Source organism: Phasianus colchicus, chromosome 18, assembly GCF_987193195.1.
Source record: "Phasianus colchicus chromosome 18, bPhaCol1.hap1.1, whole genome shotgun sequence".
In the NCBI taxonomy this organism is placed as follows: domain Eukaryota; kingdom Metazoa; phylum Chordata; class Aves; order Galliformes; family Phasianidae; genus Phasianus; species Phasianus colchicus.
Window position 1 is genome coordinate 5,304,617 of NC_143453.1, and position 19,998 is coordinate 5,324,614.

Genomic DNA, 19,998 nt, shown 5'->3' on the forward strand with positions numbered 1-19,998 from the left:
TTTGCTGAGCTTTTGGAAAATCCTGGTATTTTTTCCCATTTGTAGGCATCTGTGTGTGTCATCAGCCACTTAGCAGTTCCACTCTCAAAGTTCTCAAATGGTCAACCACTTCCCATTTAAAATTCATCTCAAGTGTAGACAATATTCCTGAATAAAACTTCAGCAAAAAATGTTTGGGGTTAAGAGAAGAAATGAAAGGTGGGAATAAACATGTACCTATTTCTAGTATTTTCAGTTCATAAAAAGAAAGAGCCTTCAGTCAGCTCTCTTATCCTTACAGTGGACATAAAAAATGAATTTTTCTGTTACTGAAAGCTCAAGTATATAATGAGATTTTCTTTCCAGTTGAGGAATTTAAAGATCTCCCCAGGCTCTGGACTAAATCCATATATCTAGCAGTAAAACTTTAGAAAAAAAACCACCCAAACATATCAAGTTGTATAGTACTTAACAGCAGAAATGTGAGTAGCCAAGACATGTTAGTACTGTGAAAAGAAAAAGCTATTCAGTTACTGAGAGATGTAATTCCCAAATTATTTACTAGGCAAGGATTTCAGGGTGAGGTTCAAGGGCAACAGCTAGATGTGAATGGAAGTATGCAAACATACATATTCCAACAGTTTTTGCATCCTTTGCTGTTTTCAACTGAAAAAAAAACTAAAAATGCTTATTTTGCTTCATTATTATTATTTTGTGCTGCAGTACAAAATGGTTTCCCACTTGAGCTACAACTAATCAGAAACAGCACAACCAAAAAAGAGAGCCTTGAAGCTCCAAAACAACTCTGCCTTTTTGTGATGCATATGTTGCTCAATGTCACAAAATCTCCCTTATTACTTCAGCTTGCACAGGGTGACTTGGTGAACTTCCATCCAAAACAATCTCCAAAGAGCGTGTCTAGATTTATCCCTCCTTTCCATTTTTTAGGAGGAATGTGGATTGCTACTGCACTGTTACCACAGAAAAAAATGATTTGATTGCAGTCATATTCTCTTTAAAGAAGTCACTGTGAATGCATTTGTTCAGTGTATTCCATATATGATATCAACAGAGGATTCAAGTAGGCATTATTTGAAGGTCTGTGGCCACCCTCAGCTGTTTGAAGTTGCTCAGTCTTTACTACACAGATCTCCCTGCCACACATGTACTGACAGACCACGTGCCTAAGAAACCCAACTTTGAAAAGTGGAGGGCAGTGGTTAAATTAAAGCATTCCAATAATTTGTCGTAGATGAACGTGAAGAAACTTCTCACAGGATCTTAAAGGCAAATAGAAGTATGGAATGTAGATGGGTGGCCAAGCAATATGCTCCAGCAACGAGAAAATTAAATTAAAAAAATAAAATAAAAAGTCTTCTTTTTAGTTTAGTGACTACCTGTAGCTTTGTTCCATACTCACTTATGCAGAGACACACACTGGGAAGGTGAGGATCAGGTTTGCTTTGCTGTGTTTCCCACTTAGGAAGGAGCTCCAAATGTTACAAACACAAGAAAACAATGACCCTCATCCTAGACAGTTCTCTGATGTTCCAGTTTGCAGGCTGGCTCAAATTTTTCAGGAAATACTATTCATGTTTCCAACATTTCTGAGTGACACTAAAATATAACCCAGATGCGTGTGTTAAGTGACCCATAGGGTCTCTCCCTTTCATACAAATTTAATGTTTCAGGTCTTAAAAATTCCCCAGCTCCCACCTCCCAAAGATGCAGGGAAGGCTTAGTGAAGTTGGGGAGGACAACTTGCAAGACTACATAAGAAATACAGTGGTTTTTTTTCCAGTTTAGCGTAGAGCTGGAGATCACAGAAGTAAAAAAAAAAAGAAAAGAAAAAAAAAAGGCAGGAAAAATAGTAACATAGGTTAATTCATTTCAACATCTTCATCAACACAGGTGCCAGATGCTCTTTCAGCTGTGGATCAATCTGAATGTTGCTCAGTTCTTTGACATTCAGGATCATCTCATGGGCTTGGAAGAAAAGCTCCTTCCCCACAGCTTCCTCCACCCGCTTGCGCCACTCCATCAGCCTGGGCCTGTCTTCAAAGATGTCACAACCAACTCCAACAGGCTGCAGAAAGCCAGAGAGAGCAAGAGATAGTGAGACACTGCACAACCCACTCTTTGCCAAGACAACAGGCATCAAAAATGTAACTGCAGGTATGGGGTAGGAGAAAGAGAGGGGAGGAGCTCATAAAGTTCTATATATTATCTCTACCTCTAGAGATCAAAAATAAAGTCAGGATGAAACAGGAGGACATTCTGTTAGGGAACAAAAATGAAGGAGACCTGTTGCAGCCAGTTTCTCCTTTAAAAAAAACAACTGATTTTCTGAACACACTGCTGCTTTCTACTCATTGTCTTAGTCGTGCTGAGATATGCCCTTACTCCTAACGAAGTGTTACCATATGCTGCATCCCTCCCTGCCCAGCAGCATGTTTTCCCTTCACTACCATAGTCCAGCACTCACTTGCATCAGCTCCACAATGGCCACAAGATCTGCCAAAGAAATCTCACTCCCAATGATAAAAGCCTTGTCCTGCAGAAACCTCTCCTCAAATTGCTTCAGGGAAGCAGACAGCCCCTCCATCACCTCCTGCAGCTTCTCTGATGGCAGTGGTTGCCCTGTGAAGAGGGGAATCAGCACCTGAGGAGAGAATGGGCATAGAGCATGGTCAGCTATCTTCTCATGGATCTAATGATAGTCATTAAGTTGTACCTCATGAGATACACGTGACTGCCATTGGTGGTCACCTGCAGTCCCTTCAGGTGATGGCAGCAGGTCATGGTGGTGGCTGTGGTAGGGAGTGTATCTAGCAGAGGAGCAGCTGCCAGGAGGGCAGAGTGGGTACGTGCCCTTTTTATATCACTCTTTTTAAGGTGTCCCAAGAATCATTCCTTATACTATTAGAAATGTTTCCAGCCAGAACAATCATAAATAACAGTCTTTGTCTCCAAAGACTTGCTTGCACAGGGGGTAGTAGCCTTTCAGTGAGATTTGTCACCATTCACAGAGGTGTATATAACATCAGAGCCACCAGTATTTCACAACTATACCACCTCTATCTATGATAGCTAAAGAAATAGTATTTCTTTATTTATTTTCAGAAAAAAAAAAAATATATATATATATATATAAATTTCCACAGGGGTAGTAGATAGACGTTCTACTTACTGCTAGTATATTCAACAAATTCATGTTGTGATTGCCTAATCCAAGCCACTTTTTTTTTTTTGCCAAGTACATTTAGAGTCTATTTCATCAGAAAATTCATGGCCAGTTCTCCTCCTAAATGTTTCCAATTACAAATGATGGGATCTCCAGGTATAGCCATTATGAAATGGTATCTCCTTTTCTGTATCTCAGGGCAGTTTATCTTCTCACAAAACCAGCAATTTTGCCTTCTATTACACAGTGGCTTTATAAGTTTCAATTATTCTGATGATCTTTCTGTATCTGAGTTATCTAACCAGCAGCAATGAGATGGATTTCTTTCTCTTGGTGCACTGCAATAACAGCCTGCAGAGACTTGAATAAACTGATGTTTGTAGGAATCTGACTCATATTTGTGCTGCTCCTCTGGACTTTCTTGCCAAAAAATCAAATGTTAATAAATCAAAATTCTAAATGAGTCCTGATATGTTTTGTTAGGCATAAACATGGGTGGACTTCACATAGGAAGAGTGATGTTCTTATCTTCTTACTGGCAACCCTTATTTCCTTTAAAATCCTCTGTTACAATCATGCTTGCAGGTCTGTATTTGCACCTGGGCTTCTCTAAGGATAGCTGCATTAGGTTTCTGATGAGTTGGCTGGAATCAGTTGTCCAGCACACAATCATTGAATCATAGAATCACAAGGTTGGAAATGACCTATAAGATCATCTAGTCCAACCGTCTTCACACTACCACTGCTACCACAAGCACTAAACCAGATCTCACAGCTCCTCATCCAGACACCTCTTGAACACTGCCAGGGACGTCGACTCCACCACCTCCCTGGGCAGCCACTGCAGTGCCTGACCACTCTTAGAGAGAAAAATCAGAAAAAAAAAAGCAGAATTATCTGATATTAAATGATTTCCTGCTTCAGAGTGATTCCATTACTTTTACCCAAACGTAAATTGATTTGACTACACTGAATAAAGAAATACTGCCATTCTCCATGTATCTCTATTCTACCTATCCCTGAGCTCATTTCAGAGGAGTACGTAAGCATTCTGGAAGCAAAAGTCTCCTTCTGGATTTCCACCCTGATGGGACTACAGAGACCTGATGTATGAACAACACAAGCCTTTCAGTTTCCAGCAACAAAGCACACACTTGCCAAAGAAGCAAAAGGTCTGTGTGCATACTCTGCACAGCTGTGCAGGGAGGGGGAACCCTTGGAGGCAATACTCAATCTGTTATACATTTGTTCACAAATCCAGGCAATAGAAGTCCGTGAGGCTTTGAGACCTTCTGTATCAGAACTACTTTAAGGAAACAAACAGGCAGACAAAAAAACAAGAAAACAAACAAAAAAAAAACCACCACAAAATGGCCCAGGCTGCCAAATCCTGATGTTGAGCAAATAGCACTCTGACATCTCCTCTCAGCTAGGAATGCACTAGATTTTTTACTTCACTGCGACAAACTCTTTCTGTTCAGTTTTCACCCAAGAAAGCATCATTTTACTCTCATATTAATATCCAGTCTCCTTACCTTGATCCACATGGTCTTAGGAGCATTAGCCCGGATGTTAGCGTGATGCCATGAGAGGTATTCATCTACCTGGGCCCGTTTTTTTATGTCTGATGGGTACCAGTGGTCAGGAGTGTTGTACTTCCGACTCAGATACAGCAGAATGGCAGTGCTGCTCAGACATTAACGAGACAAAAACAGGTCAGGGAATGCTACAGAATGCTTTTATCTCAGACCAGTTTTATCTGTCCAGGTATTAATTTGGCCTTAATAACTAAGTCAGACAAATAAAAGTAGCTCTGTAGTCTTCCTCGTGTTTTATATGCTTTAAACAATTCCCAGATATGTTTATAACCCTAATTTGAGGTAAGTGCTTTCAGTGAAGATCAGTTAAGCCAGGAGATTTGTTTACATTGTGAAAGATAATGCAAACAGAAAATGGAGATGAGGTTATAGTATTACAAATAACCAAGATATATAAGGTATATAAGGTTATAGTATTACAAATAACCAAGATATATAAGGTATATAAGGTATATAAGGTATTTGTGGAGACCTTTTCAGTCTTTGTAGTGCTCTTTGGAGGGCAAGACACTGGAAATACAAAAATATCATCACAATAATATTTTCATTAAGTCAGGACATATATGTGAGTTGGCAATATGTTAACCCCTTCAGACTGAGAAATAAGGCACATGGTGGAGGAAGCAAGCATTTGCGACATCAACTTAGGCAGAAAATGCTTGCTTCTCCATAAACAGACCTAATGGCCAGCTGAACATCCATAATTACAAAAGTTCCTGTCAAAGGAACATCTTTCTAATGACTTCAAGTTGTTTATCTCCAAGTCTGGCTCACGTCCACCTGAACTAATGCGTATCTTTAGCTGCTTATCATAAATGTGCATACTGGTATCTAACTTTTAAGAACAAAGGAACCGAAATGTCAAAGTAGATCACTAATTTTTCCTATTCATAAATGCTCATTGCTAGTTCTGAGTCATTTGGAGGGAATGACACCTCCTAAACACTATTTGTATTACTGGTCTCCAAGGAACTCCGAGGATTGAGTTCTTACCATTCTGCTAGGGTGAAGTCTCCGTCCTTCAGCGCTGGTACTTTCTTCAAGAGGCTGATTTTGCCAGCCCCTTCACTATTTGATGGCCCTAAGAACATGAATGGACAAGTCAGAGGTTAGAAGAGTGTCCGCCAATGAATCATAAACACCTGTAACAAACTGGAAAATCTGTGAACTCTGCTGTTTCTTTTCCTAAGTCATATTTTGAAAATGAAATTGAAGAGTCAATGTAAAAGCCATCTACAGCCTGCAGTCTGCTCAGGCATGTCACACAGCAAGGAGCAGTTCATTTCTACACAGGAATTCAGTTGTTTGACTCTGGTAGCAACAATACTTGCAAAACTTTCTGAAAAATCATTCCCAATGAGGCATCTAGAAAACAGATGAAGATATTGGTTCTGAAAACACTAACTTGACTTGAAATCTTGTCCTATGGTTTCAGAAATGGGGGAAAAAAGACTTAAGATGAAGAGAAGCACTAAGTGCTGTTTGGAAAGGCTGAGTTTGTATGCAAAGCACCCCATTGAGAGTGAACGGATGCTCCTCTTTCCAACATACAGCACCAAAACAAAGTCATTTTCCTTTGGTTAACATGGCTGACACTAGTTGGGATGGAGTCATGATGGAAAGCAATTTAAAGCCTTTGTGCCCACGGAGATCCCTGCAGCAGCTAATTAATTAAAGACAACCCAGGTTGCTGATAAGACTCATGGAGCAGAATCCTTCCCTTGTTTGACTCCAAAAAGCAGAGGAAATCAATCATCCCCAAAGAAAGCAAATGCTGTCAGCAGAGCTGATCCCTCAGCAGACATGCAGCAGAGGGTAATTCCAGTTCTTGCTGGGAGGGGAAAAACATGAATATCAGCAGTATAACACTGAACTTGCAAAGTAACTCATTCTGCCACCATGGCCATTCACCAGGGTCAGAGAAGCTCTGACACCTCTATTCTGTGTTAGTCCCAGCTATAAGCCAGCAAATAAACCTCCTCTTCAGGAAAACATAAGAGGAAGAAGCCATCCCATAAAAGAATTCGAAGTCCACAGTCACAGAAGTTTGAAGGCATTCATAGCTGACTATCTAATCAAGTTTTTATTTTCTCATTGAAGGCACTGAACTTGTGAGTCAGCAGTTAAATGCCAGGAGATTGCATAAAACACCAGGAACTGGTACAAAAAAAAAAAAAGAAAAGATTGAAGGGCTTTGTTTACTTTGTTTGTCTTACATGCTTTCTATAAGGAGACATGCCAGGGTGCAGATCCTGTTCAAATCAAACCAGTATGACCAGCAGAAGTTTTCATAACAAAAATCCCTTTTGTCCAAAAAGAAAAAAGAAAAAAAAAAAAGTGCTGTTAACTAACAAGGTTCTGCATCCCCAAGAACCATTTGCTGCCATACAGAAGGAGGTGCTAGTGGCTGCTTTAATGGACAGTATGAAACATCTCCAAGCAATAAAAAAGTCTTTGGACTACTAAGCTGATTTACAACTAGCTGCAAGAGAAGGGATGGGAGAAAGCAAGATTCCTGCACTGCAAATTACAGAACACAGCAAAGCCTCTGACTACTTTCCCAGCATTGACTTCATGTGAGATAAATCAAAGTGCAAACATTACTGCCCTATTCTCACTGCTAGCTGACTAGCCCCTGCCTTGCTTTTTCTTAGGGAAAAGCTTTTAAGTTCCAATACAAGTAGCTTCACTGGAGAGCAAGGCTCACATCCATCTGCGGTCTGAAGGGATTTAAACCCACAGCAATGTTTCTAGCTGCCTGCAGTCACAATGCCCTCAAGTTTAGCTGGGTGAGAGGTTCTATGCGCAGAGCAGAAGCAGGCAGCAGTGTACAAAATCTCAGAATAAAGGGTTTCTAAAGAATTGGAGCCTGACTGTGTGAGGTAACAAGCCCGTTAATTGAGAAACTTCAGCGTTCAAAAACACTCCTAGAAAATCAAGCCAGTTGGCAAAGCACAAGGGATCTTTTGTCTATGATTTATGTCACAAAAAATCTTTATGGAAAATTGTGTACATCTCTTGTCATCCAAGGAGTTGCTCAGGAAAAGAGCCTGTGCATTCAGAGGGGCTCCCATAGCTAGTGGTCACCAAACACAGCTTGGGCAAGGTGCGTACAGCTCAAGTGGTCCTTAGAAAAAACACAGCATAAAATTGCAAGTCAGTAGCTTTGACAAATAATGAGCAGTCAGTTCTTGGACGTAGCTGGTTGGCTGTTACAATCTACTGTTTGTTTATTATCCAGGGTAGCAAGCAATTGAGAAACAGTGATATGAGAAGTAAGCAGTGGGTCAGGGCAGCCTGAATCAGATTTCAGCCCGTTTTCATACTGTATCAGTCCTAACTAACACAGCACTACAGCAGGTTTGACAGGAGGCCCACATTTGTTACAGAGACTGCACATGGAGCACAGAGAGAGCATCTGACTTGCTTTGGTTCATACAGACAAAAAAGACCTGAGCAGAAACTTGGCCACTGAGCTGCAAAGTGATAAAAGCTTTGGTATGAACACTAATTCCAGGTTGCTCCACTGGGACTGGTTGTTTATTGCAATAACAAAGAGATCAGTGTTGGTATTTGTAGTTTAGCAGAGTTTAATACTGTGCTCATTTCTTGTTGTGGCCCATCTTGATTGATCCTGTGGCATTCCTCTGACTTACAGCTGTTTAACATCAGTTGCATCTGGTGTAATTAGTAATAGCAATTAGTATACTCACAAGGGTATATATGTGTACATATAAATATGTATATATTTATGTGTGTGTATATGCACACTGTGTGTATTGTTGAGCTTTGAGGAATAACTTAAATTAGAATATACACCGTCAAGAGGAAAGACAGTCTGCACACAGGAAAAATACCTGTGTAGGGAAGATCTACTGGTGGTGACAAGTAGACAAAATTCTACTTAAGAAATGGGAAAAAAAAATTCGATTGCCAATCTCATCCCTGCCTAATAATCTGTTCAGCCAAGGATTTCCAAGCACTGTGTTGCCTTAGGCAACAAAAATAACAAATGATTTACCTGGAAAATACAATAAGCAAACATTCAATAGTCTTCTTATACAGCTGGACAAGTCTGAACAGCTGAATGTTTCTAAGTACACCAATCCCAGAGCAGTCACTGTCACTGTGACTAATTTGCTAGAAATGGCTGGAGAAACATTCCTTGGGGATCCACAAAAATAGCCACAGCACGGCTATGCGACAGCTCTGGGAGATCCATGACCCAACCATTGTGCTCAGGAGGGCCTGCAGGGTGAGTGTTTAAAGCCACACAGCACCTGATGAGCTCGTCCTTCCCTCTCTGCAGGCTGGCAGCAGGTTTAGCTGTGGTGTGTGGCCTTGCCACCTGTTTTATGTTTTGTAGGAAGGATGGGACGCTGTCCTGTGAGGGTACAACCCCAAAAAAGTCTCCTCTGAGCTCTGCACGCCCCTGTGAGTAGGTGATCTCCCACCTCCACTGACTCCTGCATTTTGCCAGCTTCCAGGTGGCTGCATCAAAAGATGCATGGTCAGTAGGTCAAGGGAGGTGATCCTGTCCCTCTGCTCCGCACTGTGAGACCTCACCTGGAGTTCTGCATCCAGATGTGGGGTCCTCAGCACAGGAGAGACGTGGACCTGTTGGGGTGTGTCCAAAGGACACCATAGATGATAGATGGAACACCTCCCTGTGAGGACAGGTTGAGAGAACCAGGACTGTGCAGCCTGGAGAGAAAAAGGCCCTGGGGAGAGAGGAAAGCAGCCTTCCAGTATCTAAAGGGGCTGGAAGAAATAAGGGACAGACCCTTCAGCAAGGACTGTGGACAAGGAGAAATTGCTTCAAACTAAAAGAGGGGAGATTTAGATTGGATGTAAGGAAGAAGTTGTTTACAATGGGGTGGTGAGGCACTGCACAGGGTGCCCAGAGAGGTGGTGCTGCCCCATCCCTGCACACAGCCACGCTCAGGGGACGGGGCTGTGAGCACTGCTGGAGCTGCGGGTGTCCCTGTGCACTGCAGGCAGTGGGAACAGACAGCCTTTGGGGGTCCTTTCCGACCCCAACCATTCTGCGATTTCACGTGCTTGCTCCCGCTGATGTCGAGCGTCCCTAAGCACTGATGCTGCCTCACTCCTCCTCCATCCCACAGCGGCCACAGGAACACACCTGCAGCCACGCACAGCCCGACGGACATCCAACACTCCGCTCCGAGCAGCCGCAGGGCTGCCAGCACCCGGTCCCGACGCCACAGCTGCAATAACGGCGCCGGGAGCTCACCTGTGCGGGGCCGCTCCGCACCGCTCGCCGCCGCCGCCGGCTTCTTCCCCAGCACCGAGTCTGCCAAGAGCCGAGAGAGGAGCGCTGAGCGCGGGGCTCCGACCCCCGGCCCCGCCGCCCGCCCTGCCAGCCCTCCTCACCTTTGAAGAGCTCCACGTGCTTGAACTCGAACGGGATGTTGTTGGTCCGGGCGAAGATGTAGATGGAGCGGCAGGGCTGCGAGAGCAGATCCAGGTACAGCTCCAGCCCCATGCTGCCGCCGCCGCCGCTCGGATCCGCGGGACGCTGTGCGGACGGAGCCGCCGCGGGGGCCGAGCCGTGCCGGCCGTGCCCTCCTACGGGCGGGGACGCGGCGGGCGGCCCCGAGGCGCCCAGCCCTGCAGGGCCCCCTGCGGAGCCGTCCCAGCGGCAGGAGGTGGTGCTCCCGTCCCGCGACGCGACGGGCTGCGCCGAGGCCGGGAAAGGAAATGCAGCTGGCACCGCGCGTGGGGCCGCTTTAGGAAAGGAGCCTTGCGGGGCGGTGACGGCGACTGAGATCCAAAGACGGCCGGCTGTCACACGGTGCCCTTGCACACCGGGTTCTGGCCCCGCAGCCGGCCGCTCGGTCAGCACGGGCACCGCGCGCACCAGCGACCCTCCTTTCCCCTTATTTCTTATATAGGATTAATGCTGAACTCGAGCCCTGCGTAGCCCCGCAGCGTTTCACAGCTCTGTGACTCGAGGACAGCGCTGGGGAGTACAGACACGTGTGTCACACCGACAGCGGTTGAACCGATCATAGCAAAGTCACCCTCGGTCAGACCCAGCTCTGACACCTCCTTATCTGCACTGCTCACGTGGCACGGACAGCCCTTCAGTCGCACACAGCCCTTCAGTCGCACACAGACCTCAAGGAAAGGAAGCTGTGGGACAGCTTCACTCATGCAGAAAGTTGGGAAAAGGTTTAGGTACGAAGCAGTGAGCTCTTCTTGGGTAAATCCCAAACTGGAATACTCTCAGGTATTTCTTTTGTACCATTTTCCAGAACTGCTGCTCTGACAGTTCCTTATCAATGGAGATTGCTGTTAGAACTACCACCTGTAAGTGACCTTTGGCTAAGCTGTGTCCTGACACTGATTCTGCAGTACCATGCACCGGTCTTTCAGAGGAATTCTTCAGATTTAGAACCACGCTATAAGATTTTTCTGCTGTTTTTCTTATCCTGACTAGCTTTGAGAAGGGCTCTCTGCACTCTTTAGTCCCCATTCAGGATACGTTACTCTATAAAGCCTCTGCATGCAGCAGAAGCACAAAATGAAGGTTTGTAGAGTACTGTGGCAGGTGCTGGACTTCTGTCAAACTCCTTCAGAGCAAGAAAATATTAAATGCTACCAGAGTGGGAAAAGGGAACATGAATGTGCCTCTGCCCAGGTAAAAGAGTTTTGTGTTTAAAATGCTTGCAGAATGCTCCTCTAAACAAGAGCTGAGGAGCTCTCAGATCCCAGTGGTAGCAGCAGGATGAGCAGCGTAGGATCACTTTGCTCTTTTTTTAATTCATACTCCTGACTGGGCTTCCAAGGGCTTTTCCCATGCCTTCTGAAAATGTTCTGTTTGTAAATCCTTCTATTGTTGCTGACTGCACCGCATCACCCACACAGTCAGAGATATTTTTAATCTGGTCGTGTTACATGGCATTTTATTGCATTATTCTTCTCTAGGTCTCTAGCACAATATTTTGATTTAGTTCCATCACCCCAAAGAAAGCTTTTTTCTCCCTGTACTTGCAGGCACTGTCAATAAAAAATGCAGTAGATGTCTTGGGATGTGTATCTGTTTTCTGTAGATTGCTCTGATTTTGTGTATCCCAGCACGATTTGACTCTAGAAATCACAGGCTCTCACTTATTTCCAAACAGCTCCTGGCAAGAATTGAGGAAAGTGAGTCAGAATGGCATGTTAAGCTGTCACAAGACGTGCAACCCCTCTCCATATTCAGCTCAAAGGGGAGCGGACAATGAACATTGCACTGCAGCAGGCAGAACTCTTGCACAACCTGTTGGGTTTGGCAGATAGAGAGGGCTGCTCTTGGGGTTTTCAGCCTTGGATCTGGAACCAGCTAAGATCAAATGACACAAATTAACCAGATGGGGGAAGCGGAGGGACAGCAGAAGGCAAAGTACAAGGACGAGATGCTTTATCTCCATGATAAAAACCAACAGCAAGGCAAGTCTGTAGTAAAAGAGAATAAAAAACTTTTTAACAAATGTGTTAACAGTAAAAGGAGGGCTAAGGAGAATGGCCATCCTTTACTGGGTGTGGCAGGGAACATGACCACTGAGGATAAGGAAAAGGTTGAGGTTCTCGATGCCTCTTTTACATCTGTCTTTACAAGTCAGACTGATTATTTTCAGGGTTCTCTACTCCCTGACCTCAAAGCCTGGGATGGGGAACAGAGTAAAACCCCATGAGTAAGATGGAAGCAGAGACCTACTACTCCATCTGGACTGTCACAAGTCCATGGGACCAGATGGGCTCGACCTGAGGGTGCTGAGAGAGCTGGCAGAGGCGATTGCCAAGCTGCTTTCTGCCATCCATCAGCATTCCTGATCAACTGAAGAGGTCCCAGGGGACTGGAGGCTTGCCACTGGGACTCCCATCTACAAGAAGAGCCATAAGGAGCATACAAGGAGCTACAGGCCTGTCAGCCTCACCTCTGTGCCAAGGAAGGCTATGGAACAGATCATCTTGTGTGAGATCACACAGCATGTGAAAGACAACTAGGGGATCAGGCCCTGACAGCCCGTGTTCATGAAAGGCAGGTCCTGCTTGTGACTGAGTGATCTGCCTGGTGGATGAGGGAAAGGCTGTTGATGTAGTCTACCTAGACTTCAGCAAAGCCTTTGACACTGTCTCCCACGGTTTTCTCCTGCAGAAGCTGGCAGGGCTTGGACAGATACACTCTTTGCTGGGTAAAGAGATGGCTGGAGGAATGGGCCCAGAGAGTGGTGGTGAATGGAGTTAAATCCAGCTGATGAGCAGTCACAAGTGGTGTTCCCTGGGGTCGGTACTGGGGCACGTCCTGTTTAGTATCCTTAATGATGACCTGGATGAGAGGATGAGTGAACCCATAGTAAGTTTGCAGATGATGCCAAACTGGGAGTCAATCTGCGTGGGGGTAGAATGGCCCTACAGAAGGATCTGGACAGGTGGATTGCTGGGCTGAGGCCAATGGGATGAGCTTCAACAAGACCAAGTGCCAGTCCTGCATTCGCTTTGGCTCACACAGTGGTTTCACGTGCACAAAGCCCAGTCGTGAGGTTCTGCAGGGAAATAGGTATCAAGAAAGCTCTGCTAACAAGCTCCATTTGAGGGCTGTCTGATTTGGCTCTTGTTGTCCCTGGTCTGTTTCTACTTGAACAGAAGCTGAGGAATTTATTATGCTGGCAATAGAAAGTTTGCTCTCTACAACAAAGGGAGAAGTTGGAGGAGTCTGAAGTTACACAAACAGTGCTAGAAGAGGTAGCAAGGAGGGACCTATTTTATTCAGAGTGAAGCCCAGCCAGCTGGATGTGGTAAGCTGCAGGTTGTAGAAGAAAGGAAGTGGTTGGCAGCGTGGCATAAACAGCCTCTTTAGGCTCAGAACTACAGGCAAGCTGCTACAGCAGAGCAGCACCTACACTTACAGGTCAGGTGGCAACAATGCAAATACTTTCAGGGCAAGTTACTGAGTTTGCTGGGCAGAATGCAAGAAGACAATAAAAATTAGAGAAAACAAGTTATTCTCTGCTTGTGTCAGCTCAGAAAATAAAAGCATTTTGGGGGCAAGCCTGCTTTTTTCACTACTGACATTTAGGATATCCTGCAAGCTGGAAGAGCGGAAAGAGGATTGATGTGGCTTAGCTCATACCTGAGGGACACGCACTGCGAGCTCTGCTTCACGGTGCCCTTTTGATCTAGAGGGCAGGTTTACTCAGGAAACTCAAATACAGAACAGACAGATGGCTTATTCCCCAAAAGTACAGGTGCAGCTGAAAGGATACGTGAGGCTGTTCGAGCAGCTGTTTTCATCTTTTCTGAGCACTGCTGTCACTTGACCAGCATTAACGCGGTCGATGCCTCACAGCCACTGCACCACGCAGCCATCCCTGTGGCACTGTGAGCACCTGGCAGAGCACAGCACTGACTTCCAGCTGAAACCAGTGCTAAACAAGGAGGAAAAAACAGGCAAACTGGGACTATTCATAGTTCTTAGCTGGAAAATGGAAGGGCAGAAACAGGAAGAGGGCAGGAAGGCGTGCAAGGGGAGGCAGTGAAGAGGTTATGAAAGGGAACCATGCCAGTCTGTGTAAGGAATCCAGGGCTGCCCCTTTCCCAGTTCTGTTTACAAATCCAAACAGAGCTAGGACACATTGCAAGTGTAACGATTAACTTTACTGGAGAATATGTGTGACAGAAGAGTAGTGGAACGAGAACATTATTTCAGCATTAGTTAGCTTGCTTGCTAAGCACTGCACTTGCCCTGGGGCTGGCCACCAAGCCCCCCCTGCCCCCAGTACAGGCCCAGCCACAGCAGCATTCAGCAGCACGGAACCTGGTTTAAATGCCTTCCACAGAGCTGCCTGTTGGGAGGGGATGGAGCACCGATGTGGCTTGAGGAAGGATGAAGGCTACCACGTGGTTGGCAGTGGTTTCACCTAGAAAACCAGCTTTTCTCAACTGTGCATAAGCTATGTAGATGATGGCATAAGGCTGTTGTTGAGGATCTTCGTTCATGGGATTCACCCCATCCTCATCTGAAAGCTTGCACAGCTCCCTTGCTCCAATCTGTAACACAGCAGCCTCTAGTGGCCAGGTGCTCCCTTACCCTCTGGGCAGGGGCAGCAGCCAAGGGCTGGCTGGCTGCAGTCTAAGATGTAGTTTTCTTCCCTTCTAAGTTGCAGAAAGACTGTAATTGAAGTGTATTTTCTGGAATGTCGTTTTTTGTACTACTATTGGAGGAAATACTGGAATATTACTAAAAGCTTACGCAAAATAATTTCTTTTAATCGGAGTGCGACGCCCTTGGTTCTAGTTGACTTGCTTTAAGAGCTGTTGCTTGAAGTGCTCCCGCAGCTCAGGTGCAATTTTATCAGCAGTCACGTTCTTGGCATTCAGGATCTCTTCATGAGCTTCCTGGAAGAGCTGCTTCCCCACGGCTTCTTCCACCCTCCTGCGCCACTCTGCTAACTGGGGCCTCTCCTCAAAGAGGTCGTAGCCAGAAGCAACAGGCTGCAGAGAGAGCAACAGAACACGGGCATCAGGCTTCCCTGCCAGCAGCCAGCCAAGGTGTTTGCCAGGGCTGGGAGCAGAACGAAGCACAGAGGCAACAAAGACATGGAGTTCATTAGGCGGAGTTCATCTCTGCTGCTTAACCTGCAGGAAGCAGTGCTGTCCCCTGGGAGCTGCAGTGGATGTATAACTGTGGCAGACCCCCAAACTGTGTCACATGGAGCACACAGGTCCACACACACCAACGTGTCTCTCCCAAATCCCTGTGATTTCTGTAGCTCGTTTTATGACACTGAATCTTGGTAGTGGGAGACAATCAAATAGATTTATTCTCCCCTAAAACGGAAGGTGGCTTTATTCCTAGACAGCACAGCCAGTGCTACAGTACTTCTGCCTAGGAAGGAGGGTGAGGAGTCCCTGCTCTGCTGCTCAAAAGACAAAGCAGTGGTCAATGAGCACCTTACGTTCAGCTCCCTCAAGACAAATGCGGTTCAGCTTCTCTCCTGAATTTGTGTTCTAAGAGAGCTGTTCTTTCAATCTCTCCTTCATCCTCCTCTGTCTACTTTGTAATTCAACTTCTTTTTTTTTTCCTGGAAGAAATACCAGAAAACGAAAATTTTGTCCAAACTTCTATACAGAGAAATTGCCTGGCAAACTCAATTCTGCTTGTGGTCAAAAAGGAACAAGTTTTAATCCCACCGAGGACTAAACTGCAGACAGAAGAACCTGTCCTACAGAGATGGTGCTGCTGCCCACAGCCCAGCTTGTATATCTGACAGCACCGTGATCGATGCTCACCTGCATGAGCTCCACCAGGGCTACGAGGTCTGCCAAGGAGATGTCATTGCCCACAATGAAGGGCTTGCCCTGCAAGAACTTCTCCTCAAACTGATTCAGGACAACATTCAGCTCCTCAGTAGCACTTTCCACTTTCTCTGGAGGCAGTGGCTGGCCTGCAAGGAGAGGTATCAGCACCTGGCAGGGAAAAAATAGACACTGCTTTTTTCCACGTTTCTCTCTAAATGAAGTCCAGGCCTCAAACTGCCTTCTTCTAAGGATCCCCCAGTGTCCGTGCCCAAGAACAGCTGTTTGTTGAACAGAACAAGCTGTTGAACAGATTAATGTCAGTAACCATCCTTGCTTCCCGTCTGTCTGCATCTCCTCCCTAGAAAGTCTGAAATTTCAACCACGCGAGTCTTCTCTCAAGGGAGGGCTGCATCATCTTTAAACAGCTGCATTTTGTTTTCCAGTGGGATGTTCTTTCTTTCCACGAAGCTGGGCGGAAGGCAGCGAGCTGTGCCTGCTGCTTGCTGTCCATGCAGGGTACATTCATCATGCATGCTGCTGGGTCTGCACTGACTAAGAATGAGCCCCACAGACTTCAGAGCTATGGCTGCAGCAGGAAGGATTCAGGCCACTTCACTTGGGTGAATACCTGTCTCTACTAAGCAGCCACATCAATCCCAGGTCTAGGTTTGTTCCTGTCACCTGGTTTGTGTGCTCACTTAGAAAGGCTCAGCACACAGAGGGATGCCGTAGCACCCTCAGCTCTCAGTTTTTAGGGTATGATGGCCTTACCTTACTTAGGAACAGCTTGCTCCCCTTCCCACGAATGTGGGCTTGCTGCCATGACAGGTACTCATCAACTCTGGCCTGTTTCTGCAGGTCAGAGGGATACCAGTGATCGGGAGTCTTGAATTTCCGGGCCAGGTACATGAGGATGGCAACGCTGGCAGAGAGCAGGACAGAGCAGTGAGTGGTAAGCTGAGACAAAAGCACCTCATCCTTTCTCCTTCTCCCAAACACTGCACTGCTGTGTGAGCAGCAACACAAATGCAATTTAAGTCGGGTATAATAGAGAACGTGTAATCATTGGGTGGTCACAGCACATGGCAGAGTTTGCGCTGGCTTGTTGGTTGCTCATGGACAGCAGTCATCCATTGCATCACCAGCAGGCCACATCTGCCTGGCCGTGCTACAGTTACCCTGCAGACATTTGAGAGCACACATAAACCACAGAATGAGCTCATTCCAACTCAGAGCTTTGCGTTGCCAGGCCATCCCACAGCAGGTGCCTTGTGACAGATCTACGCATTGAACTACAGCCCCCAGCTGAAGGCAGAGAGCAGAGGACATAGGGCAGGTGTCTTAGCTCAGAAACATTGCCTGCATGCAAGCTAGCTCCAAGCAGCAGCTCAGAGTTTTCATAGCCAATGCTGTCTGAGAACAGGCAGAACCCAAGCATTAGGACAAACAGTACTTCAGCAGAGGACTGAGCTTATTTGTGCCTTACCTCTCTGCTAAGGTGAAGGAACCATCCCTCAGTGCAGGCACTTTCATCAGCACGTTCACCTTCCTGAACTCCTCGGTCCTGTGCTGCCCTGAGGGAAATGAGAGATTTTTTCTCATCAGTGGTGCTCAGCACCCACCTGGGATCAGCTGAGGAGTCCATGGGCAACACGTGGACCATTTCTGGCTTTGACTGTACAAATACAGCCCTGTACCACAGGGGTAGATTCTGGCTTTGCCTTATGACGTCAGCTTACTCATTGCCTGCATGCCAGAACAACCTCTTGACAAAGGTCAAAATGGTTCAGAGTCCTTTCATACCAGCAATGTTTGTCAACTCAGGGCGGTATCAGCACAAAGTTTGTGCTTGGAGGTACCTGTCAGGGCACCAACACCAAGCAGCTTTGGGGGGAAGGGATCTCAGTACCACAAACACAGTGGGTTAACCACGGGGACAGTGAGAAAGAAAGGAATTTTGCCTTTCTTTTTCTTTTCTTTTTCCTGGAAAATAAGAAAATTCATATTAAACTTTATAGTCCTCTGTTTAGAGGAAACAAATTCCCATGGTTCCATATAAAGCCATGAGAACTTTATTACAAACATATGAATGAGCTCTTTGGGTGAGTTTTCCTTATCATAGACCAGAGCAAACACAGAGGTGAGTTTGCTTTTAAGCCGTCTTCCAGGTCTCCTCTGTAAAGCAGGCAGAGAGTAAAGCCAACCAGAGGTGTTTTGTTCCTTTGGAGTCCCACTGTGCTTTGTTACCTCTGGACCCAAGCCCAGACACCTTCATTCATGCCAGCCTCTCCCCAGCTCCTGGTTTCAGAGTCACTCATTTGCATCTCCACGGTCACATCTCTCCAATGCCTTTCCCCCTGTCATGCCCTCCTGTGAGTCACCTGGGAATCTTTGTGCCCCAGGAGATGCTCTGGAAAAGGCTTGTTTTCCCAGAACTTGGCAAACCCAATTTGTGAGTAATTCTCTTTCAGTTTTTCCATTCCTCTTCATGCTCTCACTGCTTGCCTGCCAGCCTCTTCTCGTTTGGATCAACGTCTCACCACAACCACTCATTGGCAAGAAGGGAAAGGACGCTGTATGGGCTTTTCCCCCAGCTGCAATCAGCCCCTACTGAGACAGGTCATTAAGAGGAAAGCAGCATCAAGTGCATTCGGTGAGCAGCCAAGGCATGAAGGGAAACACCCAGAGAAGAAACCACAACACCCAGAGGTTTTTCTAATAACAATCTCTTGTTTCTCTATCAGTTTGAGCCTCGGAAGCCTTCTCATCTTGCATTGTTTTTAAGCCCAACACATTCACAGAATTTCACAACAGAGCACTAGAAAGGCAGAAAGGCAGTTTTTACCAGCTAAGAAAAGCGATACAGATCTCCAGATGTCCTCTGCTGAAAACATACAATACTTCTCTGGCAGGTTCCTACCCACCGTCAGTCGGTTTTAGAACAAACAAAAGCCCTCCTCCCTTCTGCAGCCCTCAACCTTCCGATTCTGGCTGCTGCACTTCACCCTCTGCATCTCCCAGTGCTGTCAGCACGACTTCACCCCACCGTGCCCCACTGCAACTCCCAGGGGAGAACCACACCGTGCTGCCAGGCGCAGCGCAGCTCAGAGCTCCCGGAGGTTACTTAGAAGGGGCGAACCCCACGCTGCTGGATGCACTCCCCATCTCCTTTTCGGGGCCGGCACACCCCGAGGAGCGTTACTTCTCAGACCGACGCCTCTTTTCCTGCCCCCCATTTTCTGATAGACTGTTTTCACAGAGCTCAGCTCTGCAGAACCGCAGCACGAGGTGGGGACGCGGCCAGCAGCACCGCCCCGTAACAACCGGAGTTTCCTTACGGGACAGGAACCCCCCGCCCGCTGCCGTCGGGGGGGCAGCGGCCCCTTCCCATCCCCGCTCACCCTTCATCAGCTCCACCCGTTTGAACTCGAACGGGATGTTGTTGGTCCGGGCGAAGAGGTAAACCGCCCGGCAAGGCTGCGAGAGCAGATCGAGGTACAGCTCCAGCCCCATCCTGCCGCTGCCTCGCTCCGGTGCCGTCCGTTCTGTCCCGCAGACGCCGGGACGGGGCGGGGCAGCACGGCGGAGGCGGACCCGGAGCTCCCGCCCCGTTCCCGACCGGCTCCGCTCCGCTCCGCACCGCCCGAACCGAACCGGAGGTGATGTGCAGCCGCCACCCAGAACCCAAAGGGCGAAGTTCTGCCGCGTGTCATCAGGACCTGGTTCGGCTTAATCGCTTACTCACTTAATGATAAGAAACGAAGGCAGCTGATGAATGGGATGCTGTGCCCGGGCAAGTTCGCTCATGGGAACGCGCAGCTCTGGTGTAGGGAGGTTGTACACAGCTACACCGTAACTAAGCAAAACCAACTCGACAGACAGGTACAGCACCCATGCAGCAGGAGGACAGATGCAGGCTCTGCTGCTGTG

General features: G+C 46.7%; 2 protein-coding genes across 3 annotated transcripts; both read right to left on the reverse strand.

The window, feature by feature from the left end:
• Positions 1 to 1,845: 1,845 nt before the first annotated feature.
• Positions 1,846 to 10,789, reverse strand: LOC116228481 (glutathione S-transferase theta-1). Of its 2 annotated transcripts, XM_031592339.2 has the most exons (6): positions 10,156 to 10,788; positions 10,016 to 10,075; positions 5,755 to 5,842; positions 4,699 to 4,849; positions 2,465 to 2,641; positions 1,846 to 2,065 (listed from the first exon to the last, which is right to left on the reverse strand). In XM_031592339.2, the coding sequence occupies exons 1-6, from the start codon at positions 10,265 to 10,267 to the stop codon at positions 1,865 to 1,867; spliced, it is 789 nt and encodes a 262-aa protein (XP_031448199.1). In that variant the 5' UTR covers positions 10,268 to 10,788; the 3' UTR covers positions 1,846 to 1,864. The 2 variants fall into 2 exon arrangements, with proteins under 2 accessions (XP_031448199.1, XP_031448200.1); XM_031592340.2 differs by lacking the exon at positions 10,016 to 10,075 and having other exon boundaries at positions 10,156 to 10,789.
• A 3,613-nt stretch (positions 10,790 to 14,402) lies between these two features.
• On the reverse strand, positions 14,403 to 19,660 carry LOC116228483 (glutathione S-transferase theta-1). The gene is made up of 5 exons (XM_031592342.2): positions 19,470 to 19,660; positions 17,555 to 17,642; positions 16,840 to 16,990; positions 16,060 to 16,236; positions 14,403 to 15,261 (listed from the first exon to the last, which is right to left on the reverse strand). The coding sequence occupies exons 1-5, from the start codon at positions 19,579 to 19,581 to the stop codon at positions 15,061 to 15,063; spliced, it is 729 nt and encodes a 242-aa protein (XP_031448202.2). The 5' UTR covers positions 19,582 to 19,660; the 3' UTR covers positions 14,403 to 15,060.
• Between the last annotated feature and the right edge of the window lie 338 nt (positions 19,661 to 19,998).